Raw genomic sequence first — 19590 nt, forward strand, 5'->3', positions numbered from 1 at the left:
GGTCTGCAAGTGTCTATCTTTCTCTCTGCCACCGTCTTCCTTTCCTTTCTCCATTTCTCTCCGTCCTACCCAAGAATGATGACATCAATAATTACAAGGGCAACAAAAGGGAATAATACATAAAAACTATTAAAAAAAAAAAAAAACAGAACCAGGGGGCAGGGCGGTGGCACACTCACTTAAGCACACATGTGATCCAGGATCCAGGTTTGAGCCCCTACTCCCCACCTGCAGGGACAATATTTAGTGGTGAAGCAGGTTTGCACCTTTCTCTCTCCCTATCTCCCCTACCCTTTTCAATTTCTCTCTGTCCTATAAAGTAAAAATGAAATGGGGGTGGGGGGTCAGATGGTAGCACAGCAGGTTAAGCGCACGTGATGCAAAGCGCAACAACCAGCGTAAGGATCCTGGTTCGAGTCCCCGGTTCCCCACCTGCAGGGGAGTCACTTCACAGGCGGTGAAGCAGGTCTGTAGGTGTCTTTCTCTCCCCCCTGTCTTTCCCTCCTCTCTCCATTTCTCTCTATCCTATCCAACAACAGAACAACATCAACAACAACAATAACCACAACAAGGGCAACAAAAGGGGGAAAAATGGCCCCCAGGAGCAGTGGATTCATGGTGCAGGAACTGAGTCCCAGCAATAACCCTGGGGGCAAAAAAATAAATAGGAAGAAAGATGGAAGGGAGGGAGTGAGCAGGTGGTGGTACACCTGGTTGAGCATATATGTTACAGCTCAAAGCAGTTTAGAGCCTCCTGGACCCCACCTTCGGGGGAAAGGTTTGCAAGTGGTGGAACAGTGCTGCAAGTGTCTATCTACCCCATTCTCTCAAGTTCTGACTGTCTCTATGCAATAAAGATATAATAAAAAAATTAAATTAAAAAAGAAAGAAGTAACCCGCCAGGAGGCATAGATTCAGGTAGTGCATTGATAATGGGGGGGGAGGGGGGAACAGATGCATAAAAGGGGCATATGGGCACTTTTAGGATTTCTTATCTAGATTGCAATGTCTGTAATCTGAGTTTACATGGTCAAAATTCAGAACTGCATACAATCTATACTTTAAGAAAACAAGAGGGGTACACAGTGGGGTAGATAGCATAATGGTTATGCAAAGAGACTCGCATATCTGAGGTTCCAAAAGTCCCAGGTTCAATCTGCACCACCATAAGCCAGAGCTGAGCAGTGCTCTGGTAAAACAATAAAGTAAAATAAATAATATTTTTAAAGGATATTAAGGGGGAGTAAAGAGTCCCAAAGGAATTTTCAGGAGGATGGAAATATTCAACATCTTCACTGTAGTTATGGTTATGCAAGTGTATATATTTATGAAAACTCAAAGCATGGGGCTCACAAAATAGGTCAGGTGGGAAGATGCCTTATTTGTCATACATGCAACCTAGACTCAACTTCATACACACCACACTGAGAAAGCTTTAGCACCATGGAATCTCTTTATTCCCCTTCCCTACAGGAGCCTAGTGGTGACAAAAAGAGAAACACATACACAAACACACAAAAATCAAATATAGGGAGTCCAGCGGTGGCGCAGAGGGTTAAGCGCATATGGTGCAGAGCGCAAGGACCCGCACAGATCGCGGTTCGAGCCCCCAGCTCCTCACCTGCAGAGGAGTCACTTCACAAGCTACTCCTTTCTCTTCCCCTCTTCTCTCCATTTCTCTGTCCTATCCAATGACATCAATAACAACAACAACTACAACAATAAAATAACAAGGGCAACAAAAGGGAATATTTAAAAAAATCAAATACATAAAGTAGATAGATATGTTTTTTTAATTTTTTAAAAATATTTATTCATTCCCTTTTTCCTGCCCTTGTTTTATTGTTGTAGTTTTTATTGCTATTGTTATTGATGTCGTCATTGTTGGATAGAACAGAGAGAAATGGAGAGAGATGGGGAACACAGGGGGAGAGAAAGACACCTGCAAACCTGCCTCACCGTTTGTGAAGTGACTCCCCTGCAGGTGGGGAGTTGGAGGATCTTTATGCCGGTCCTTATGCTTTGTGCCACCTGCACTTAACCCGCTGTGCTGTGCTATCGCCCGACTCCCAGATGTTTTATAGAATATTAAACATACCCAACTAATATCTACTTATTTGTGTAGTCAAGAGTCTCACTCGTGTATAATCACACCACTCCAAAGTCAGTCTTCATTTAAAAGAAACAGACAAGGGGTCATGTGCTAGTGCACCTGGTTGAGCACATGTTACAATGCATAAGATAATTTCTGGAACCATCCGTTCCACCCCGGTTCCATGGCTGCCAGTTCTTAGCAACATCGCCCCGCCAGATATTCGTCGGGATGCAGCATCATCTAAGTTCATTTCCCACGTCTACGCTCGACCGGACCTGCCAATATACGCGGATATCTTCGCCCACCCTGTCCAACGCTTGACGTCTCGTCACCCAATCTGGTCCCCTATGCCTACACTGAACTTCTCTGTTCCAGACTCTTGGAAACAGAGTTGGCAGTCAGCTGAGGTAAAGAACAAACACCTCATCACAGACCCCTGCAAGCGTCAACCCGGCTTTGACCTAGCTCGTTATGATTGGGCCCTCCTCAATCGCTATCGAACAGGCCATGGCCGGTGCGTCGCTATGTTCCATCGCTGGGGAGCCAGAGACGACCCGAACTGCCCCTGCGGCTCCAGACAGACTATGACCCACATAGTCAACGACTGCCACCTCTCCAGATTCAAAGGAGGTCTTGAAACTTTACATCAGGCTCAACCTGACGCTGTTGACTGGCTACGGAAGAAGGGCAAACGCTAGTAGTAGTAGTAGTAGGGCCAGGGTAAGGCCCCGCCCCGTCCATCTGCAGAGGAAAATCTCTGTAAGTGGTGAAGCAGTGCTACCGGTATCTCTCTTTCTATATCAGGTTCTTCCCACTTCATTTCTAACTGTCTCTATCCAATAAATATTAAAAACTAAAGAAAAAACTACAACACTAGGCACCAGGTGGTGGCTCACCTGGTTGAGCGCACATGTCATATATGCAATGAACCAGGTTCAAGATCCCGGGCCCTACCTACAGGAGGAAAGCTCTGCAAGTGGTGAAGCAGGGCTGCAGGTGTCTCTGTCCCCCCCCCATCCCCTGTCATTCTCTACCCTATTCTCTTGATTTCTGGCTAGTTCTATCCAATAAAGATAATTTAAAGAAAGAAATGCCCCTACATCAAAGGCCAGAGGGTGCTGCAACCAGCTGAGCACACTACCAAGAACAAGGACCTGGGTGAGTCCCCACTCCCTTCCTGCAAGGGGGATGCTTCACAAGTGATGAAGCAAGTATGCAGGTGTCTCTTTTTCTTCCTTCCTATCACCTCACCACCCTTCTCAATTTCTCTTTGCCCTATCAAACACCAGAAAATAAAATTTAAAAAAAAGGAAAGGAATAAAGGAAGGGACACCAGAAGCAGTGGATTCACAGTGTTAGTACCAGGCCCCAACAATAACCGTGATGGTCATTAAAAAAAAAAACAAAAAAAAAAACTACATGGCAGGCTGGGAGATTGCATAATACGTTATGCAAAGATATTCCTCCATGAGTTCTTAAGTCACAGGTTCAATCTCTGGCACCATCACTGATCAATACCCTAGTGGATAAATAAGTAAATGAATAAAATCTATACGGTAATTTTATTTACTAATAGATAGCTAAAATCTTTTGTAAAATAGTTTTTGTTTCTTATTTTGCCTTTGCGCCATGTGCGCTTAACTCTCTGCGCTACCACCCGGCCCCCTAAAATAGTTCTATAGGGGTTTGAGCCCAGTCCCCTCTGCACTGGGTAAGCTCTGATGCTGTGATACCTCTCCCTCTTTCTGTCACTCTCTACACTGAAAAGATGTGGACTGGTGTGAAGCCCCAGTGGTGACCAAAAAAGTTCCATAATTGTTGCATTACAAAGCAAAATTAGTTAACTCTAAAACCTAACTGAAACAGGAATATTCTGCAATATGGATATGTCAAGATATCATTCTTTGTAGCAAACATTCTAGTCATAATTGTTTCACCTAAAGCTACCAAACTTTCATAAAACAATAGGGTCTTGTTGGGGAGGTTTGTATCATTTCTTTTCTCCAAATGTTCTACAAAGTACTCAAGTGCAGGGGGTTAGGCGGTAGCGCAGCGGGTTAAGCACATGTGGCACAAAGCACAAGTATTGGCGTTAAGGATCCCGGTTCGAGCCCCGGGCTCCCCACCTGCAGGGGAGTCGCTTCACAAGTGGTGAAGTAGATCTGCAAGTGTCTATCTTTCTCTCTCCCTCTCTGTTTTCCCCTCCTCTCTCATCATTCTATCCAACAATGATGACATCAATAACAACTACAACAACAATAAAAAGACAAGCGCATCAAAAGGGAAAATAAATAAAATAAAAAAATTTTTTGAAAAAGTACTCAAGTGCAAATATTCTACTGTATACTACAGTATAGTTCCATCTTTATTTATTTTATTTGTTCATTATTAATTCTTTTCTTTTAATATTTATTTTTATTTATTTATTCCCTTTTGTTGCCCTTGTTGTTTTTATTGTTGTAGTTATTATTGTTGTTGTTGTTGTTGTTGGATAGGACAGAGAGAAATGGAGAGAGGAGGGGAAGACAGAGAGGAGGAGAGAAAGATAGACACCTGCAGACCTGCTTCACCGCCTGTGAAGTGACTCCCCTGCAGGTGGGGAGCCAGGGCTCGAACCGGGATCCTTATGCCGGTCCTTGTGCTTTGCGCCACCTGCGCTTAACCCACTGCGCTACAGCCTGACTCCCTATTATTAATTTTTTTACCGGAGCACTACTCTGCTCCGGTTTATGGTTTAAACCTGGGACATTGAAGCCTCAGGCATGAGAGACTGTTTGCCTCAGTTCCATTAGTATTATTATTATTATTAATTGAATAAGACAGAGAGTAATTGAGAAGGGGGCAGGGGACAGAAAGACCTGCATCACCACTCATGAACCATTCCCCTGTAAGTGGAAAGGGGGGCCCAAACCCAAGTCCTTGTGTATATGTGTGCTTAATAACACGTCACACTGAGAGGCCCCTGTTTCAGTATTATTTTTTATCTCCAAAATGGAATGAAAAAAATTCTAGTTTGAATTTAAATCCAAATGTGAATTCTGGTTCTAGTTACTGTGATCTTATAAACATAAAAGGAGGAAATGACCTTAAGATTGTGAAATCTGCATAACTAAAACACCCAAATTACTTTCTTCTACAAAGGTCATAATCACTTCAGAAGTTAATGACAGAGATTAAGCTGGTTCTCAGTCTCTCAATATCATTATGAAATGAATTAAAAGGTTTTTTTTTAAAATTAAAAATGAAGGAAATGACACTGAAACTATTTAACTCTTATTATAAAAAGGTAACATTGGGCAGGGTAGATTGCATAATGGTTATGTGCACAGACTCATGCCTGAGACTCAAGGGTCTCGGGTTCAATACCCAGTACCACCATTAGTCAGAGCTGAGCAGTGCTCTAGTAAAAGGAAAATTTAAAAAAGGATGATGATGATAATAATGATGTAAAAGCACTTATAAAGTACACAAAGGAATTAAGTTAACACCAATGAATTTCCAAGTGAGTAATCAACATATACAGTATCTATCTAATGGCTAAGAAAATAGTTCAGTTTAGTGGAGTACAGGACTTTTATGTCTGTAGCTTCCAGTTTGATTCCCACCATCTCATGTACTAGAGTGGTACTTGAACTTATCTCTCACTGTATCTTGTGTGAAATAAATTAATAGTCAATGAAAGACTGGAAACTGAAAATAAACAAAATGGTCCTTTCCTACAGTTTTAAATGCTATATTTTAAATCCATACTAAACACATTCATTCATCATTATAACACTTTCTCTGAGAGAAAGAATTCTACATTTCCAGGCCTATAAGATGACAACCTGGGTACAGCACTGGATAGCCATGAAGTCTCAAACACTGCATATTATATAGAGTGATGCTCTGGCTCATTCTCTCCTTAAGCAGCCTGAAGTTTTTTAATGCAGATAAAATACAATAAGGTAACACCAGTGCAATAAATCTACTTACATAATTTAAGGTTTTCTAAGGATAATGGCCATGTTCCTTAAATAACTTAAAAGGTCCTGCCTGCATTATCTGGACCTGCTCTAGTCTAATGTAACACCACTTTTCCTTTTCAGCTATTCTGACCTCAAATCCCTTCCCCATCCACCCCTTTTCTCTCTCTCTCCTCTCTCTCTCTCTAGCACCATTTATTAGTTCACCCTCTCTCGTTTTAATCCATTCAACTTTCAAATCTTAAAATATATCTTCATAAGTCTTCTCTAATGAACTATTCCTTAAACTTTTCTTACCCACTCTCGTGTTGTATTTACTACACAACTATGTGCTTTTCCCCAGAACTATATAATTTCTTTCCCCCGAGATATGTGTGTGTGTATGTGGGTGGGTGGGTGGGTGGGGTTTCCATCTGTTTTATTCACTATTATCTATATAGTGCCTGGGACATGATATACTAAAAGAAATTTGAACCTCAAGTGTGATTAAGATCTTATAATATAAATAACAGAATCACTAATTCAAAAACTTAGATATCACTCCACTTACACACATCCCAAAAAAGCTAAGATCATAATAAAAACTGGGGAAAGGTACTAAAAACAGGCTAAAAGAAAACCCTGTAAAGTTTCTATTTTACTTATCCTTTCAAGGGATTGGAAATGGAAAGTGATTAAGAAGAAGAGGAGGCATTTATCACTATACCTAAGAAATACTTTTTTCTAAATAATCTGGGATCTGGCAGCAGAGATAGCATATAGTGATTATGGAAAGACTCTCATGCCTCAGACTCCAAAGTCCCAGGTTCGATGTCCTGCACCCCTCTCAATCTCTCTGTCCTATTCAATAAAATAAAAAGGGGTGGGAGAATGACCACTGGAGCAATTGGATTTGTAGTGCTGGTACCAAGTCGAGTTTGATAAACCTGGAGGCCAAAAAAATTGACAGATTTTACAAGCAAAGTTTTATAAATGCTAGAACTATATTTTTTTTACTAGAAAACATTTTTTTAACCAGAACATTACTCAACTGTGGCTTATGGTGGTGAGAGTAATTGAACCTGGGATATGGAGCCTCAGGCATGAATCTCTATGGATAACCATATGCTATTTACCCCCTCCCTTGCTTTCTTTCGTTTGTTTGTTTTTAGCTTCCAAGGTTATTACTGGAGTTGAATGCTGGCACTCTGAATCCACTGCTCCTGGTGGCCTTTTTTTTTTTCTCTCTTTATTTTATTGAAAATGAAAGAGAGGAATTGAGAGGGGAAGGGAAGGCAAAGAAGGGGAGAGAAATATAAGACACCTGAAGACTTACTTTACTGCTTGTGAAGTGACACGTCTGCAGGTGGGGAGTGGGGGATTAAACCAGGATCCTTATGCTTCAAACTATGTGTGCTTAAACTAGCGCACCACTTTCTGACCCTTGGGAACATTATAATTTTATGTGATGAATTTAACAGGACAATTAGATTATGGGGAATGGTGATAGTTCTCCTGGTAGAGCACGCACCTGGGTTAAAAGCCACAGTGTCCAACAGTGGCGAGGAACAGTGCTGCATGCGCATGCACACACACACATGCGCGTGCGCGCAAGCAAGCACGCACGCACGCACACATTATCTCTCTCTCTGCCTCCTGGGAGCTAGAAAGGGAGAAAGACAGACACCTGAAAACCTGCTTCCCCCTGCAGGTGCAGAGCACGGGCTCCAACCCAGATTCTTGGGTGTGCCATCCTCCTCCCACTTGCGCGCGCGCACACACACACACACACACACACACTCACTCACTCACTCACTCCAACCCAGATTCTTGCATGTGCCATCCTCTTCCCACCTGCATTAACACACATACAACCTTCCCATGCCCCATCCACTCTCTCAGCCCAGTCTCTCACAAATTACAAAAAAAAAAAAAAAAAAGTTTTGCCAGGAAAGGTAGATTCATGCAGCTAATAAGCCCTGGAAATAACTCTGGTGGCTAAAAAGGAAAAAGAAATGCAGTAAGTTAGCTTAATAAAACTGAGTCCTGGGAGTCAGGAGGTAGCGCAGCAGGTTAAGCGCACGTGGCGCAAAGCGTTAAGGACCTGCGTAAGGATCCCGGTTCAAGTCCCCGGGCTCCCCACCTGCAGGGGAGTCGCTTCACAGGTGGAGCAGGTTTGCAGGTGTCTCTCTTTCTCTCCCCGTCTTCCCCTCCTCTCTCCATTTCTCTCTGTCCTATCCAACAACCATGACATTAATAACAACATTAATAACTACAATAAAAAACAACAAGGGTAACAAAAGGGAATAAATAAATAGTCAAATGTCTTTAAAAAAAAAAAACTGAGTCCTGGGATTAAATTTCTAAAAATGATGCAATATTCCAAGTCATTCCAGAGACACTGGTAACAATATTGAGAAATTCTTGAAGTGGACAAAGAGGTGGAAAGATAGACATTTACAGACCTGCTTCACAGAAGCGACCCCCCTGCAGGTGCGGAATTAGGGGCTCAAACAGGAATCCTTATGCCCATCCTTGCACTTTGCACCATGTGCTACTGCCCCCTCATGAGTCTTTTGCATAATCATTATGCTGTCTCCACAGATACAAAATGAATTTTTATTTAAAAGAGTTCAGGGGGCTAAAAGCATTGCATACTGGGTATGCAAAGAGACCTACATGTCCAAGGCTCCAAAATCCCAGGTTAAATCCCCTGGACTGAGATAAGGCAGAGCTGAGCAGTGCACTTCCCTCGGTCACTCCAAAGCTAATCTTATCAAAGTAAGGACTACAAAAGCCGAATAAGGAAGGGCAAGAGACTGGCATACTTTAAGGATGACTCTTTAGTCACTATTAGGCCACCCCATCAACTGGGGCCCTATTCAGGGAGTCCTGAAATCCCCAAACAGACAAGATGAGCCTGGACCTCAAATAAATCCCTCTCTCCATTGTTAGCGGTCATCTCTATCAGGAACAACATAACAGACACCTTTGTGGGCCCCCATAGGACCTTGCCCTCAACTTGGATCAACAATGGTAGAGAATGTTCCATCCTGTGAAGGGAGGATGGACAACATATTCTATGCTCTACCCAAGGAAGATGGGTCCTGAAATTGGGGCAGCTTGGAATGTTCCTACTCATGACCACAGAATGTGAGCTCAGATCTACAGGGATGCAGAGGTCACATAGGTTCCTAAGCTGAATATAGGCCCCAGATCACATCAAATAGATGGGGTTTCCAGTCAACAATATCTATACACCTTTCCCATATTAGGGAGCTACTATGCTCTTCCCTGATCCAGCTTTCTGGTCCTTTTTGCAGCCATGACATTATCTCCCCAGACAGTAACTTGGGTCCACCTGCATATCTGGCTCAGAAATAAAATTTGTATAGTCATGGGCCCTTGAAATACAACTAAATAGGCCTACTAAGTATCTACAAAACAGAGATCCCCCAACTCTTCATCTGAACAATTCCAGCCTTTAGGTTCATGATTAGTCAACAATTTGTTTGGCTTTATATGTTAACTCTCTTTTCAGCTACTAGGTTCCAGATGCTAACATGATGCCAACTGAACTTCTCTGGGCAGACAACCCCGCCAATATGTCCTATAGCCCCGCTTCCCCAGAGCCCTGCCCCACTAGGGAAAGAGAGAGGCAGGCTGGGAGTATCGATCGACCTGTCAATATCCATGTTCAGCAGGGAAGCAATTACAGAAGCCAGACCTTCCACCTTTTGTACCCCATAATGACCCTGGGTCCATACTCCCATAGGAAGAATAGGAAAGCTATCAAGGGAGGGGATGGAATATGGAGCTTTGGTGGTGGGAATTGTATGGAGTTGTACCCCTTATCCTGTGTTTGCTGGTGTTTCCTTTTTATAAATAAAAATTTTTTAAAAAATTGGGAGGGTGGGGGTATAGCATAATGGTTATGCAAAGAGACTTTCATGCCTGAGGCTCTCAAGTCCCAGGTTCAATCCCCCACACCGCCATAAGCCAGAGCTGAGCAGTGCTCTGGTAAAAAAATAAAGATAAATAAAAAAATGGGGGGGGGGGGAGAAAGCGAATATGAAAAGACCAGAATATCACTCTAACAAACGGGATGGAGGATTGTCTTCAAGACATAAGGCTGGAGAACTCAATGCTTTATCTACTGTTCCACTACCTGGACTGCCTCCCTTATTTTTTTTAAAACAAGGGCACTGTTCAGCTCTGGCTTTTGGTGGTTCCAGGGATTGAACCTGGAGACTCTGGAGCCTCAGACATGAAAGTCTCTCTCTCCCCCTCTCTGTTACCAGGGTGGGCACCTAGTAGAGTGCACACATTCCCATGTACAAGGAACAAGGCTCAAGTCCCTGATCTGCAAGGGAGAAACTTCATAATTAGTGAGGCAGTACTACAGGTGTCTCTCTCTGCAGGTGTTTATCTTTCTCTCCCTCTCCTCTCTCAATTTCTCTGTTGTATCCAACAGCAGTAACAACAGAAATAATAACAAGGGCAGTAAAATGGGAAGGAAAAAAAAGCCTCTAGGAGCAGTAGATTCATATAGCAGGCACCATGCCCCAATCAAAAAAAAAACTGACTGGGAGGGAAGGGGGTAGATAGCATAATGGATATGCAAAGAGACTCTCATGTCTGAGGCTCCAAAGTCCCAGGTGAAATCCCCTGCACCACAATATGCCAGATCTGAGCAGTGCTCTGGGGGGGTGGGGGTGGGGGTGGGGGGTGGGGGGTGATTGTGGTCCAGGAGGTGGCACAGAGGATAAAGTGTTGGACTCTCAAGTATGAAGTCCTGAATTCAATCCCTGGCAGCACATGTACCAGAGTGATGTCTGGTTCTTTCTCTCTCCTCCTATCTTTCTTACTAATAAATAAAATCTTTATAGAAAGAAAAAAAGAAAGAAAAATTAACTGGGAGATAGCTCACCCAGTACAGTGCACACTAAGCCACCCACAAGGACTTGGGTTCAAGCCCTAGCCACTACATGGGAACACCTTATAGTGGAAGATTCATGATCAGTGGGGCAGTGCAATGGCATCTGTCCTCACTCTTCACAACTCTCTTACCTAGCCAAAGCAAAATAACAACAAGAAAACAGTCTTCTAGGAATAGTAAATCATGCAGGCATGAAGCCCTGTAAAAATCCTGAGAGCAAAACTTATCTAATAATTTTAGCTCTTCTTTCTCCCTAATGGCAATCAACATCTGAATGAGTGATATCCCAGTTTCTCTTTATGAAAGTACTCAATTTTGGTTCATTTTCATATCAAAGCATTAACAGAAGTATATTTTTTGGACGCATGCTGTCTAGATTAGACAGTTGGGACATTTAGGGATGAATATCAAGTCACACTGAAAATATACAATACCTAGATTCTGTTTAAAGGGTCAAGTTTCTGCAATCACATATGATAAACATACTTCAAATAGAAAATAAAACTAGGAGGCAGGGGTAGATATCATATCATGTCTGATGCTCCAAAGCCCCAGGTTCAATCCCAGGCACCACCATTATCCTGAGCTCTAGTAAGGGAGAGAATGAGAAGGGGAGGGAAAGAGGAAATGGGAGAGGGAGGGAGGGAGGAAGAGAGGGAGGGAGGGAGGGAGGGAGGGAGGGGTGGGAAGCTAGGAACATTTTCCCCCTGAAAGATACAAAAGAAAGGTCAAGATGGGGGGGGGAGGGGGAAGAGTTTCCTCTCTGGCGATGGGACCATGAGGTACCTGGGTTGAAAATACTTGTTATAATGTGGAAGGGCCCAGAATCAAGCCACCAGTTCCCACCTGTAGGGGGAAAGCTTCACAAGTGATGAAGCAATGCTATGGGTCTCTCTCTCTCTCTCTCTTTCTATCTCTATCCAATAAATAAAATAAAGGTAAGAGACGCTATGAAACATCTGGCATTAGCATTTAGTAAATATACAAAACATATATTATAGGCGTAACACCAACTATGGACATTATAGTAGTTTAATGCAAAACGCCAGAGATTATTAAGTGAGATTAAGAATGTATAAAACTGCCTTAGAAAAGTGACTTCCATCATTGAAAGAATTCTAGACAATGCTTAAGGATACTCTGCCAGGGATGCAATAGAAATAATACCCAATTTGTATGTGAGTCAGAACCAACTAAATTCTAAAGTTCCGTCTAATACCTTTTAATATTGAGGTGATCACTAAACAAATAGTGACTATGATTTCTTTCCTCAAGTATATTACTTAGTGTAAACTGATAGGTTTATCTTACCTATGAGATTCTTGCTCTCCTCTCATTTTCTCTACTTTTGATAACATATCATCAACTTTAAATGTTTTCCTGGAAGAAACAGATAAACAAAATAATCACTTCTCAACTGGGAAAAACAAACATATTTTATTGTCACTATGATAGGCAAGCTGGATACCTGGTTCGTTTTTGTAAATCATGAAAGACTGGTCATATTATTAATAAATACTACTGAAACAGTATGTGTTACAACATATCAGACAAGTCTTAAAATTCCACCTCAAATGCTATGAAACCTGTAATCACTAACAAAAATGGAATGATTTTTCCTTAACTATGGCATTCAATTCATATTTGATAATCTCCTATGTATGATACATATACAAATAATTTATCTCCCTAGATTATAAAATTATAAAGGAAAGACGGTTTTTCTTTCTTTTTTTTTTTTAATTATCTTTATTTATTTACTAGAGTCAGCCAGAAATCAAGAGGGATGGGGTGGTAGAGAAGGGAGAGAGACAGAGAGAAGACACTTGCCACACTACTTCACCACTCGCAAAGCTTTCCCCCTGCAGGTAGGGACTGGGAGCTCAAACTTGGGTCCTTGAGCACTGTAACATGTGCACTCCACCAGGTGCATCACCACCCACCCCCCAGATTACTTTTCTTTAAGGAAAGCAGCATAGTGCTTGGAAGAGTACCTTATGCTTGGTAGACTGAGTCAAATAAATGGAAATTATGAGTATTTGGAAACATTTGTATTTCTGTGAAGTAATTCAACAAAAATGTATTGGCACTATAGCAGAAAAATGAATATGCCGTATCTGAATTTAACATCCTCAGAGATTAGTAGCCATGGCATTGGGGGTTTAACATATGGTTATGGGAAAAGACTTTCATGCCTGAGGCAACAAAGCCCCCAGGATCAGTCCCCTGGTAAATCCAAACAAACCAAACTTAGATTAGTAGCAGTGACTAAAATTAAATTACAATTGGGGCCTGGCTGCGTGCATATGTTACAATGCGCAAGGACCTGCTCAAACACCTGTCCCCACCTGCAGGGGGAAAGCTTCACAAGTGAAGCAATGCTGTAGGTGTGTCTCGCCTCTATCTCTCCCTCTCCCTCTCCCTCTCTCCCCTTCTCTGATTTCTCTCTGCCTTTAGCCAATAAATAAATCTTAAAAGTTTAATTACAAAACAACATGGGCAACAAAAGGGAACAAATAAATATATTTTTTAAAGTTTAATTATATACTATATTAAAGAGAGGGCTGTCACTATCATTAAAAATTTTTACATTGGAGGGTTGGGCAGTAGCACGCAGATGGTGTGAAGCACAAGGACCAGAGAAAGGATCCCGGCCCAAGCCCCTGGCTCCCCACCTTCAAGTGGTGAAGCAGATCTGCAGGTGTGTTTCCCTCCCCGTCTTTCCATCCTCTCTCGATTACTCACCCCCTCCTCTCTCCATTTCTCTGTCCTATCCAACAACGATGACATCAATAACAACAACAATAACTACAACAACAATAACAACAAGGGCAACAAAAGGTTAAATAAATAAATAAATAAATTTTTAAATTCTTACATTTAGGGAATGCTTCCATCAGAGAGAAGGAAAGCATGTGCGTGTTTGAATGCACAACACTGCTCAACTCTGGTTTATGGATTGAACCTGGGACCTTGGAGCCTCAGAAATGAAATTTCTTTCCCAGAACTACTATGGTATCTCCCTGGCCCAAATCACAAAACTATTTGTTTTTAACAAACAGAAACTTAAAATAATAAACAGCACCTTTCAAAGCAATTAAAAACTGAATGGTTTACTGCAGCCCCCCCCCCAATTTTTTTTTGAATGGATGATAAGACAAGTTTCAGGCTGAGAAGACAGTACAGTGGTAATACCTAAGACTTGCATGCAGGAGTCGGGCGGTAGCGCAGCGGGTTAAGCGCACATGGCATAAAGCGCAAGAGCCAGCCTAAGAATCCTGGTTCAAGCCTCCGGCTCCCCATCTGCAGGAGTTCGCTTTGCAAGCGGTGAAGCAGGTCTGTAGGTGTCTATCTTTCTCTTCTCTCTCCATTTCTCTCTGTCCTGTCCAACAACAACTACAACAAGGGCAACAAAATGGGAAAAATGGCCTCCAGGAGCAGTGGATTTGTAGTGCAGGCACCAAGCCTCAGCAATAACCTTGGAGGCAAAAAAAAAAAAAAAAACTGGTACAGCTTAAGAAAAAGAAAAAAGAAAAAAAACTTGCATAAACAAGCAGAGTTAAGCTGGTCAAAAATAAATACATGAAGCAAACAAATCTCAGCTTAGTTTTTTGGCCACCAGAGTTATCATGGTGAATCAGTGCCTCCAAGACTCCATTGCTCCCACTGATTTTTTTTTTCTTTTTTTGACAGCAGGTAAGAGACAAAGACAGGGGAAAGAAACAAAGAAGCAAAAAAATTAAAAAAAAAAAAAAAAGAGAGAGAGAGAGAGAGAGAGGGAGCTTTTCCTCCTGCAGGCACTCCCATGTGGTGGCCAAGACTCAAACCCAGGTCCTTTGGCATGGTAACATCTGTAGTCTAGTGAGTGAGTCACCTACTGGCTCCCATCTTAGTTCTTAAGGTGTTTTACCACATATATCCCATAGAAATAGGGAGTCAGGCAGTAGCACACTGGGTTAAGCACAGGTGGCGAAAAGCGCAAGGACCAGCATAAGTATCATTCAAGCCCCTGGCTCCCCACCTGCAGTGGAGTTGCTTCACGAGCCCCCTCTCTGTCTTCCCCTCCTCTCTCCATTTCTCTCTGTCCTATCCAACAACATTAATAACAACAATAATACTACAAAATAAAAATAAGGGCAGCAAAAGATAATAAATTTAAAAAAAAAAAAAAAAGGTTTTAGACCAACACAGTTTGCCAAGCAGAAACAATTGCTTTTCATTTTAATGCTAGAGACTTGCACCTGTGCAACTCCTGGTGGATTCTTCCCTTCACATGTCTTATTTTTATGGCCACCAGAATTATCACTGGGATTCAATACCAGCTTTACAAAACCACAGATACTAAAGGCCCATTTTTGCCTTCATCCTTCCCCCTTTCTTACAGGGACAGAAAGTCACCATAACACATGGTTCCAAAACTCATGAAGCTTTCTTTCCATGTGATATTGAAAGGTGGCTGGATCCAGGGTCCCCATGAATGCTAAAGTATGTGTTCTATCAGATGAGCTATCTCCTGGCCTCCAGATATTTTTCTTTATACTTATATATCCTCTTTAAATTTAAAACTTAAAAAACCAAGTATACTCTGCACTAATTACTTTATAATAAAGCTGTAATTCAGACACTTAGAGATTTTTTATATTTGTTTTCATCGTTTCTACTTATTTATTGGATAGAGCAAGAAATCAAGAGGGAAGGGTGTGACAGAGAGGGACAGAGACAGTCAGACACACCTGCAACATTGCTTTTGTTGCCCTTGTTGCTGTTATTGTTACTACTGCTGTTGGACAGAACAGAGAGAAATCAAGAGAGGAGGGGAAGAGAAAGATAGACACCTGCAGACCTACTTCACCATTTGTAAAGTGACCCCCCTGCAGGTGGGAGGGTGGGGGCTCAAACCGGGATTCTTACTCTTGTCTTTGCGTTTTGTGTCATGTGCGCTTAACCTGGTGTACTACCGCCCAGCCCCCCCACCTCAGCACAATATCCAAGTGAGCTATTTTGCCAGCCCCCAACCAAAGTTCTTCAACTGTCTCCAAACACATAACAAAAGCCACAGTAAAACAGCCTAATAACAAGATAAATTAGCATGCCATATATGTGCTTTTTTCATTCACATATATACCTCCCAAACACAGACATACCACAGCACCAAAGTTTCCTTCAATATGGTGGGAGTGAGGCTCAAACTTGGGTTTTATATACGAAAAAGCAAGCACATTAACCATGCGAGCTATTTTCCCAGCCCTTAATTAAAATATTTTAATACATATATGGACTAGCTCAGTAATTTTTGAAAAATAGATACTTTTTAAGTTAAAAACAGGTAGCATCCTAGATAATTTATCTTCCATATTAAGAATACTAAAGGGTGGAAGATAGATTATAATAATGGTTATGCATGGTGTATTGCACCAAAGTAAAAGACTGGGGTGGGTGGTGGGGAGAGTACAGGTCCTGGAAAAGGATGACAGAGGACCCAGTGGGGGTTGTATTGTTATGTGGAAAACTGAGAAATGTTATGCAGGTACAAACTATTGTATTTACTGTTGACTGTAAAACATTAATCCCCCAATAAAGAAAATTTTAAAAATAAATATATAAAATATATAATGGTTATGCAAACAGACTCTGATGCCTAAGGCTCCAAACCCCAGGTCCTGCACCGTCACAAGCCAGAGGCTGAAAAGTGCTCTGTTTAAAAAAAAATAATAAATATATATATATATATACACACACACATACATACATAAACACACACACACACACACTAAAGTAGTGAGCAGGGATATGCTTCAAGTGGTAGAGCACCAGGTTTGTGTGACAGAGGTTCCCATTTTATATCAAGTGCCACAATTACCAGAGTGGTACTCTATCTGAGCTTGTCTCTTTCTGTCTTATGTAAATATCTCTCTCATGCGCAATAAACAGATCTTAAAATAAAAAAATACTATGTTCAGTGGGGAAGCAATTACAGAAGCCAGACATTCAACCTCCTGCATCCCACAATGACCTTGGGTCCATACTCCCAGAGGGTTAAATAGGAAAGCTGGGAGTCAGGTGTAGCGCAGCAGGTTAAGCGCACGTGACGCGAAGCACAAGGAGCCCTCGGCTACCCATCTGCAGGGGAGTCGCTTCACAGGTGGTGAAGCAGATCTGCAGGTATCTCTTTCTCTCCCCCTCTGTCTTCCCCATCTCTCTTCATTTCTCCAACAACAATAACTACCACAACAATAAAAAAACAAGGGCAACAAAAGGGAAAGTAAGTATTAAAAAAGTAAAAAAAAAAAAAAAAGGGAGTCGGGCTGTAGCGCAGCGGGTTAAGCGCAGGTGGCGCAAAGCACAAGGACCGGCATAAGGATCCTGTTCGAACCCCGGGCTCCCCACCTGCAGGGGAGTCGCTTCACAGGCTCTCTGTCTTCCCCTCCTCTCTCCATTTCTCTCTGTCCTATCCAACAACGACAACAATAATAACTACAACAATAAAACAACAAGGGCAACAAAAGGGAATAAATAAATAAAATATTAAAAAAAAAAGGAAAAAAAAAAAGGAAAGCTATCAGGGGAGGGGAGGGGATACAGAGTTCTGGTGGTGGAAACTGAAGTTGTACCCCTCTTATCCTATGGTTTAGTCAGTATTCCCTTTTCATAAATAAAAAATTAAATAAATAAATACTGGGCAGGGTGTAGATAGCCTGAGGCTCCAAGGTTCTAGGTTAAACCTCCTACACCATAAACCAGAGCTGTGCTGTGCTGTGCTGTGCTGTGCTGTGCTGTGCTGTGCTGTGCTGTGCTGTGCTGTGCTGTGCTGTGCTGTGCTGTGCTGTGCTGTGCTGTGCTGTGCTGTGCTGTGCTGTGCTGTGCTGTGCTGTGCTGTGCTGTGCTGTGCTGTGCTGTGCTGTGCTGTGCTGTGCTTTTTAGGGGGTGGGGGGTGGACACTTAAGTTTTCTGAAGGTGGGTGGTCAGGGAGGTGGTGCATAAGATAAACCAGTGGAATCTCAAGAATGGTGTCCCAGGGCAGAGGCAGATAGAATAATGGTTATGCAAAGAGACTCATGCCTGAGGCTCCCAGGTTCAATCCCCTGCACCAACATAAACCAGAGCTGAACAGTGCTCTGGTTTAAAAAAAAAAAAAAAAAGTGATGTCCTCCTAAATTGATTCTCAGAAGTAGTAGTACCAGAATGATGTCTGATTCTTTCTCTTCCTCCTCCTCTTAATAAATAAGTAAAATGTTTAATAATAATGCTGGGATGGGGGAGACAGCATAGTGGTTAAAGACAAGGCTTTCATGCCTGAGCCTCTCAGGTCCCAGATTTAATCGTCTATACCACAATATAAGCCAGGGCTGAGCAGTACTCTGGTCTTTCTCCATCTTTTTTTATTTTCTTTATACCACAGCACTGCTCAGCTCTAACTTAGAGTGGTGCGGGAGATTGAACCTGGGACTTTGGAGCCTCAGGCATGAGTCCCTTTGCATAACCATTACCCTATCTACCCCTGCCCAGTCTTTCTCCATCTTTCTATCTATCTCATTAAAAAAGAAATAAAACATTAAAAAACAATCCTGGTTAAGCGCAAGGACCTGGGTCGAGCAGGGGCTCCCCACCTATAATGCAGAACGTTCATGAGTGGTGAAGTACATACTGAAGGTGCCTTTCCCTCTCCTCTCTCAAATTTTCTGTCCTATCAAAAAAAGATATAAATTGAAAGAAAGGGAAAGAAAAGAAGTGGTCTGAGAGGTGGCGCAGCAGATAAGGCATTAGACTCTCAAGCATGAGGTCCTGAGTTCAATCTCCAAGAGCACATATACCAGAGTGATATCTGATTCTTTCTCCTATCATTTCTCATAAATATTTAGTAAAAAGGAAAGATGGACACTAGGAGTGGCACTTTGTAGAGGTCTATAGAGAGCCCCAGTGATAACCCTGGTGGCAATTTGAAAAAAAAAAATACTCAAGGTCAGAGAGCAAGCATAATGGTTATTATGCAAGTCTTTCATGCCTGGGGCTCCAAGATCCCAAGATCAATCACCAGAACCACCATAAGTTAATGTCAAGCAGTACTCTGGTTAAATAAAGTGGTCCAGGAAGTGGTACGTTGGATAAAGCAACTGGACTCTCTCAAGCATGAGGTCCTGGGTTCAATCCCTGGTGGCAACACATGTACTAGAGTGATGTCTGGTTCTTTCTCATCTTTCTCATTAATAAATAAAAATTTTAAAATAAATAAGCCAGGTGGTAGTGACCCTGGTTGAGAGCTCATTGCAATGTACAAGGAACCTGGTTCATGCCCATAGGCCCCATGTGTATGAATGAACTTCATGAGTGGTGAAGCAGTGCTACAGGTTTTTTTCCTTCCCTACCTTCCCCTTCACTATTTCTACCCAATAAACATACAAACAAAAATACTGAATTCTATATTTATATATACCAAACTGAGGATCAACAATTGATCTATATCCAGCCTATTTACTTTTGTGCAGCCCATAAATTAAAAATGATTTTTCAGCTAAATATTTGCAATTAATTTGATAAAGCAGAACATTAAGAGTTTTGTGGTTGTGGACCAATTTGTTTTTTCTTGTTTCTATCAGTAGCTACTATCCTACCTG

The 19590-nt window shown here is 41.9% G+C and overlaps 1 protein-coding gene across 2 annotated transcripts in view; it reads right to left on the reverse strand.

Annotated features, from left to right (window-relative positions):
• SUZ12 (SUZ12 polycomb repressive complex 2 subunit) overlaps positions 1 to 19590 on the reverse strand; it is a 77073-nt gene that overhangs the window by 44714 nt on the left and 12769 nt on the right. Inside the window, exon 4 of one of the 2 annotated variants that reach the window (XM_007530814.3) lies at positions 12290 to 12358. The exons of the other annotated variant lie outside the window; for it this stretch is intronic. Within the exon in view, the coding sequence (XP_007530876.1) occupies positions 12290 to 12358 (69 nt within the window). The remainder of the gene's footprint in view (positions 1 to 12289; positions 12359 to 19590) is intronic. 2 annotated transcript variants of the gene reach the window in all.

This window comes from Erinaceus europaeus, chromosome 12, assembly GCF_950295315.1.
Source record: "Erinaceus europaeus chromosome 12, mEriEur2.1, whole genome shotgun sequence".
Lineage (NCBI taxonomy): Eukaryota > Metazoa > Chordata > Mammalia > Eulipotyphla > Erinaceidae > Erinaceus > Erinaceus europaeus.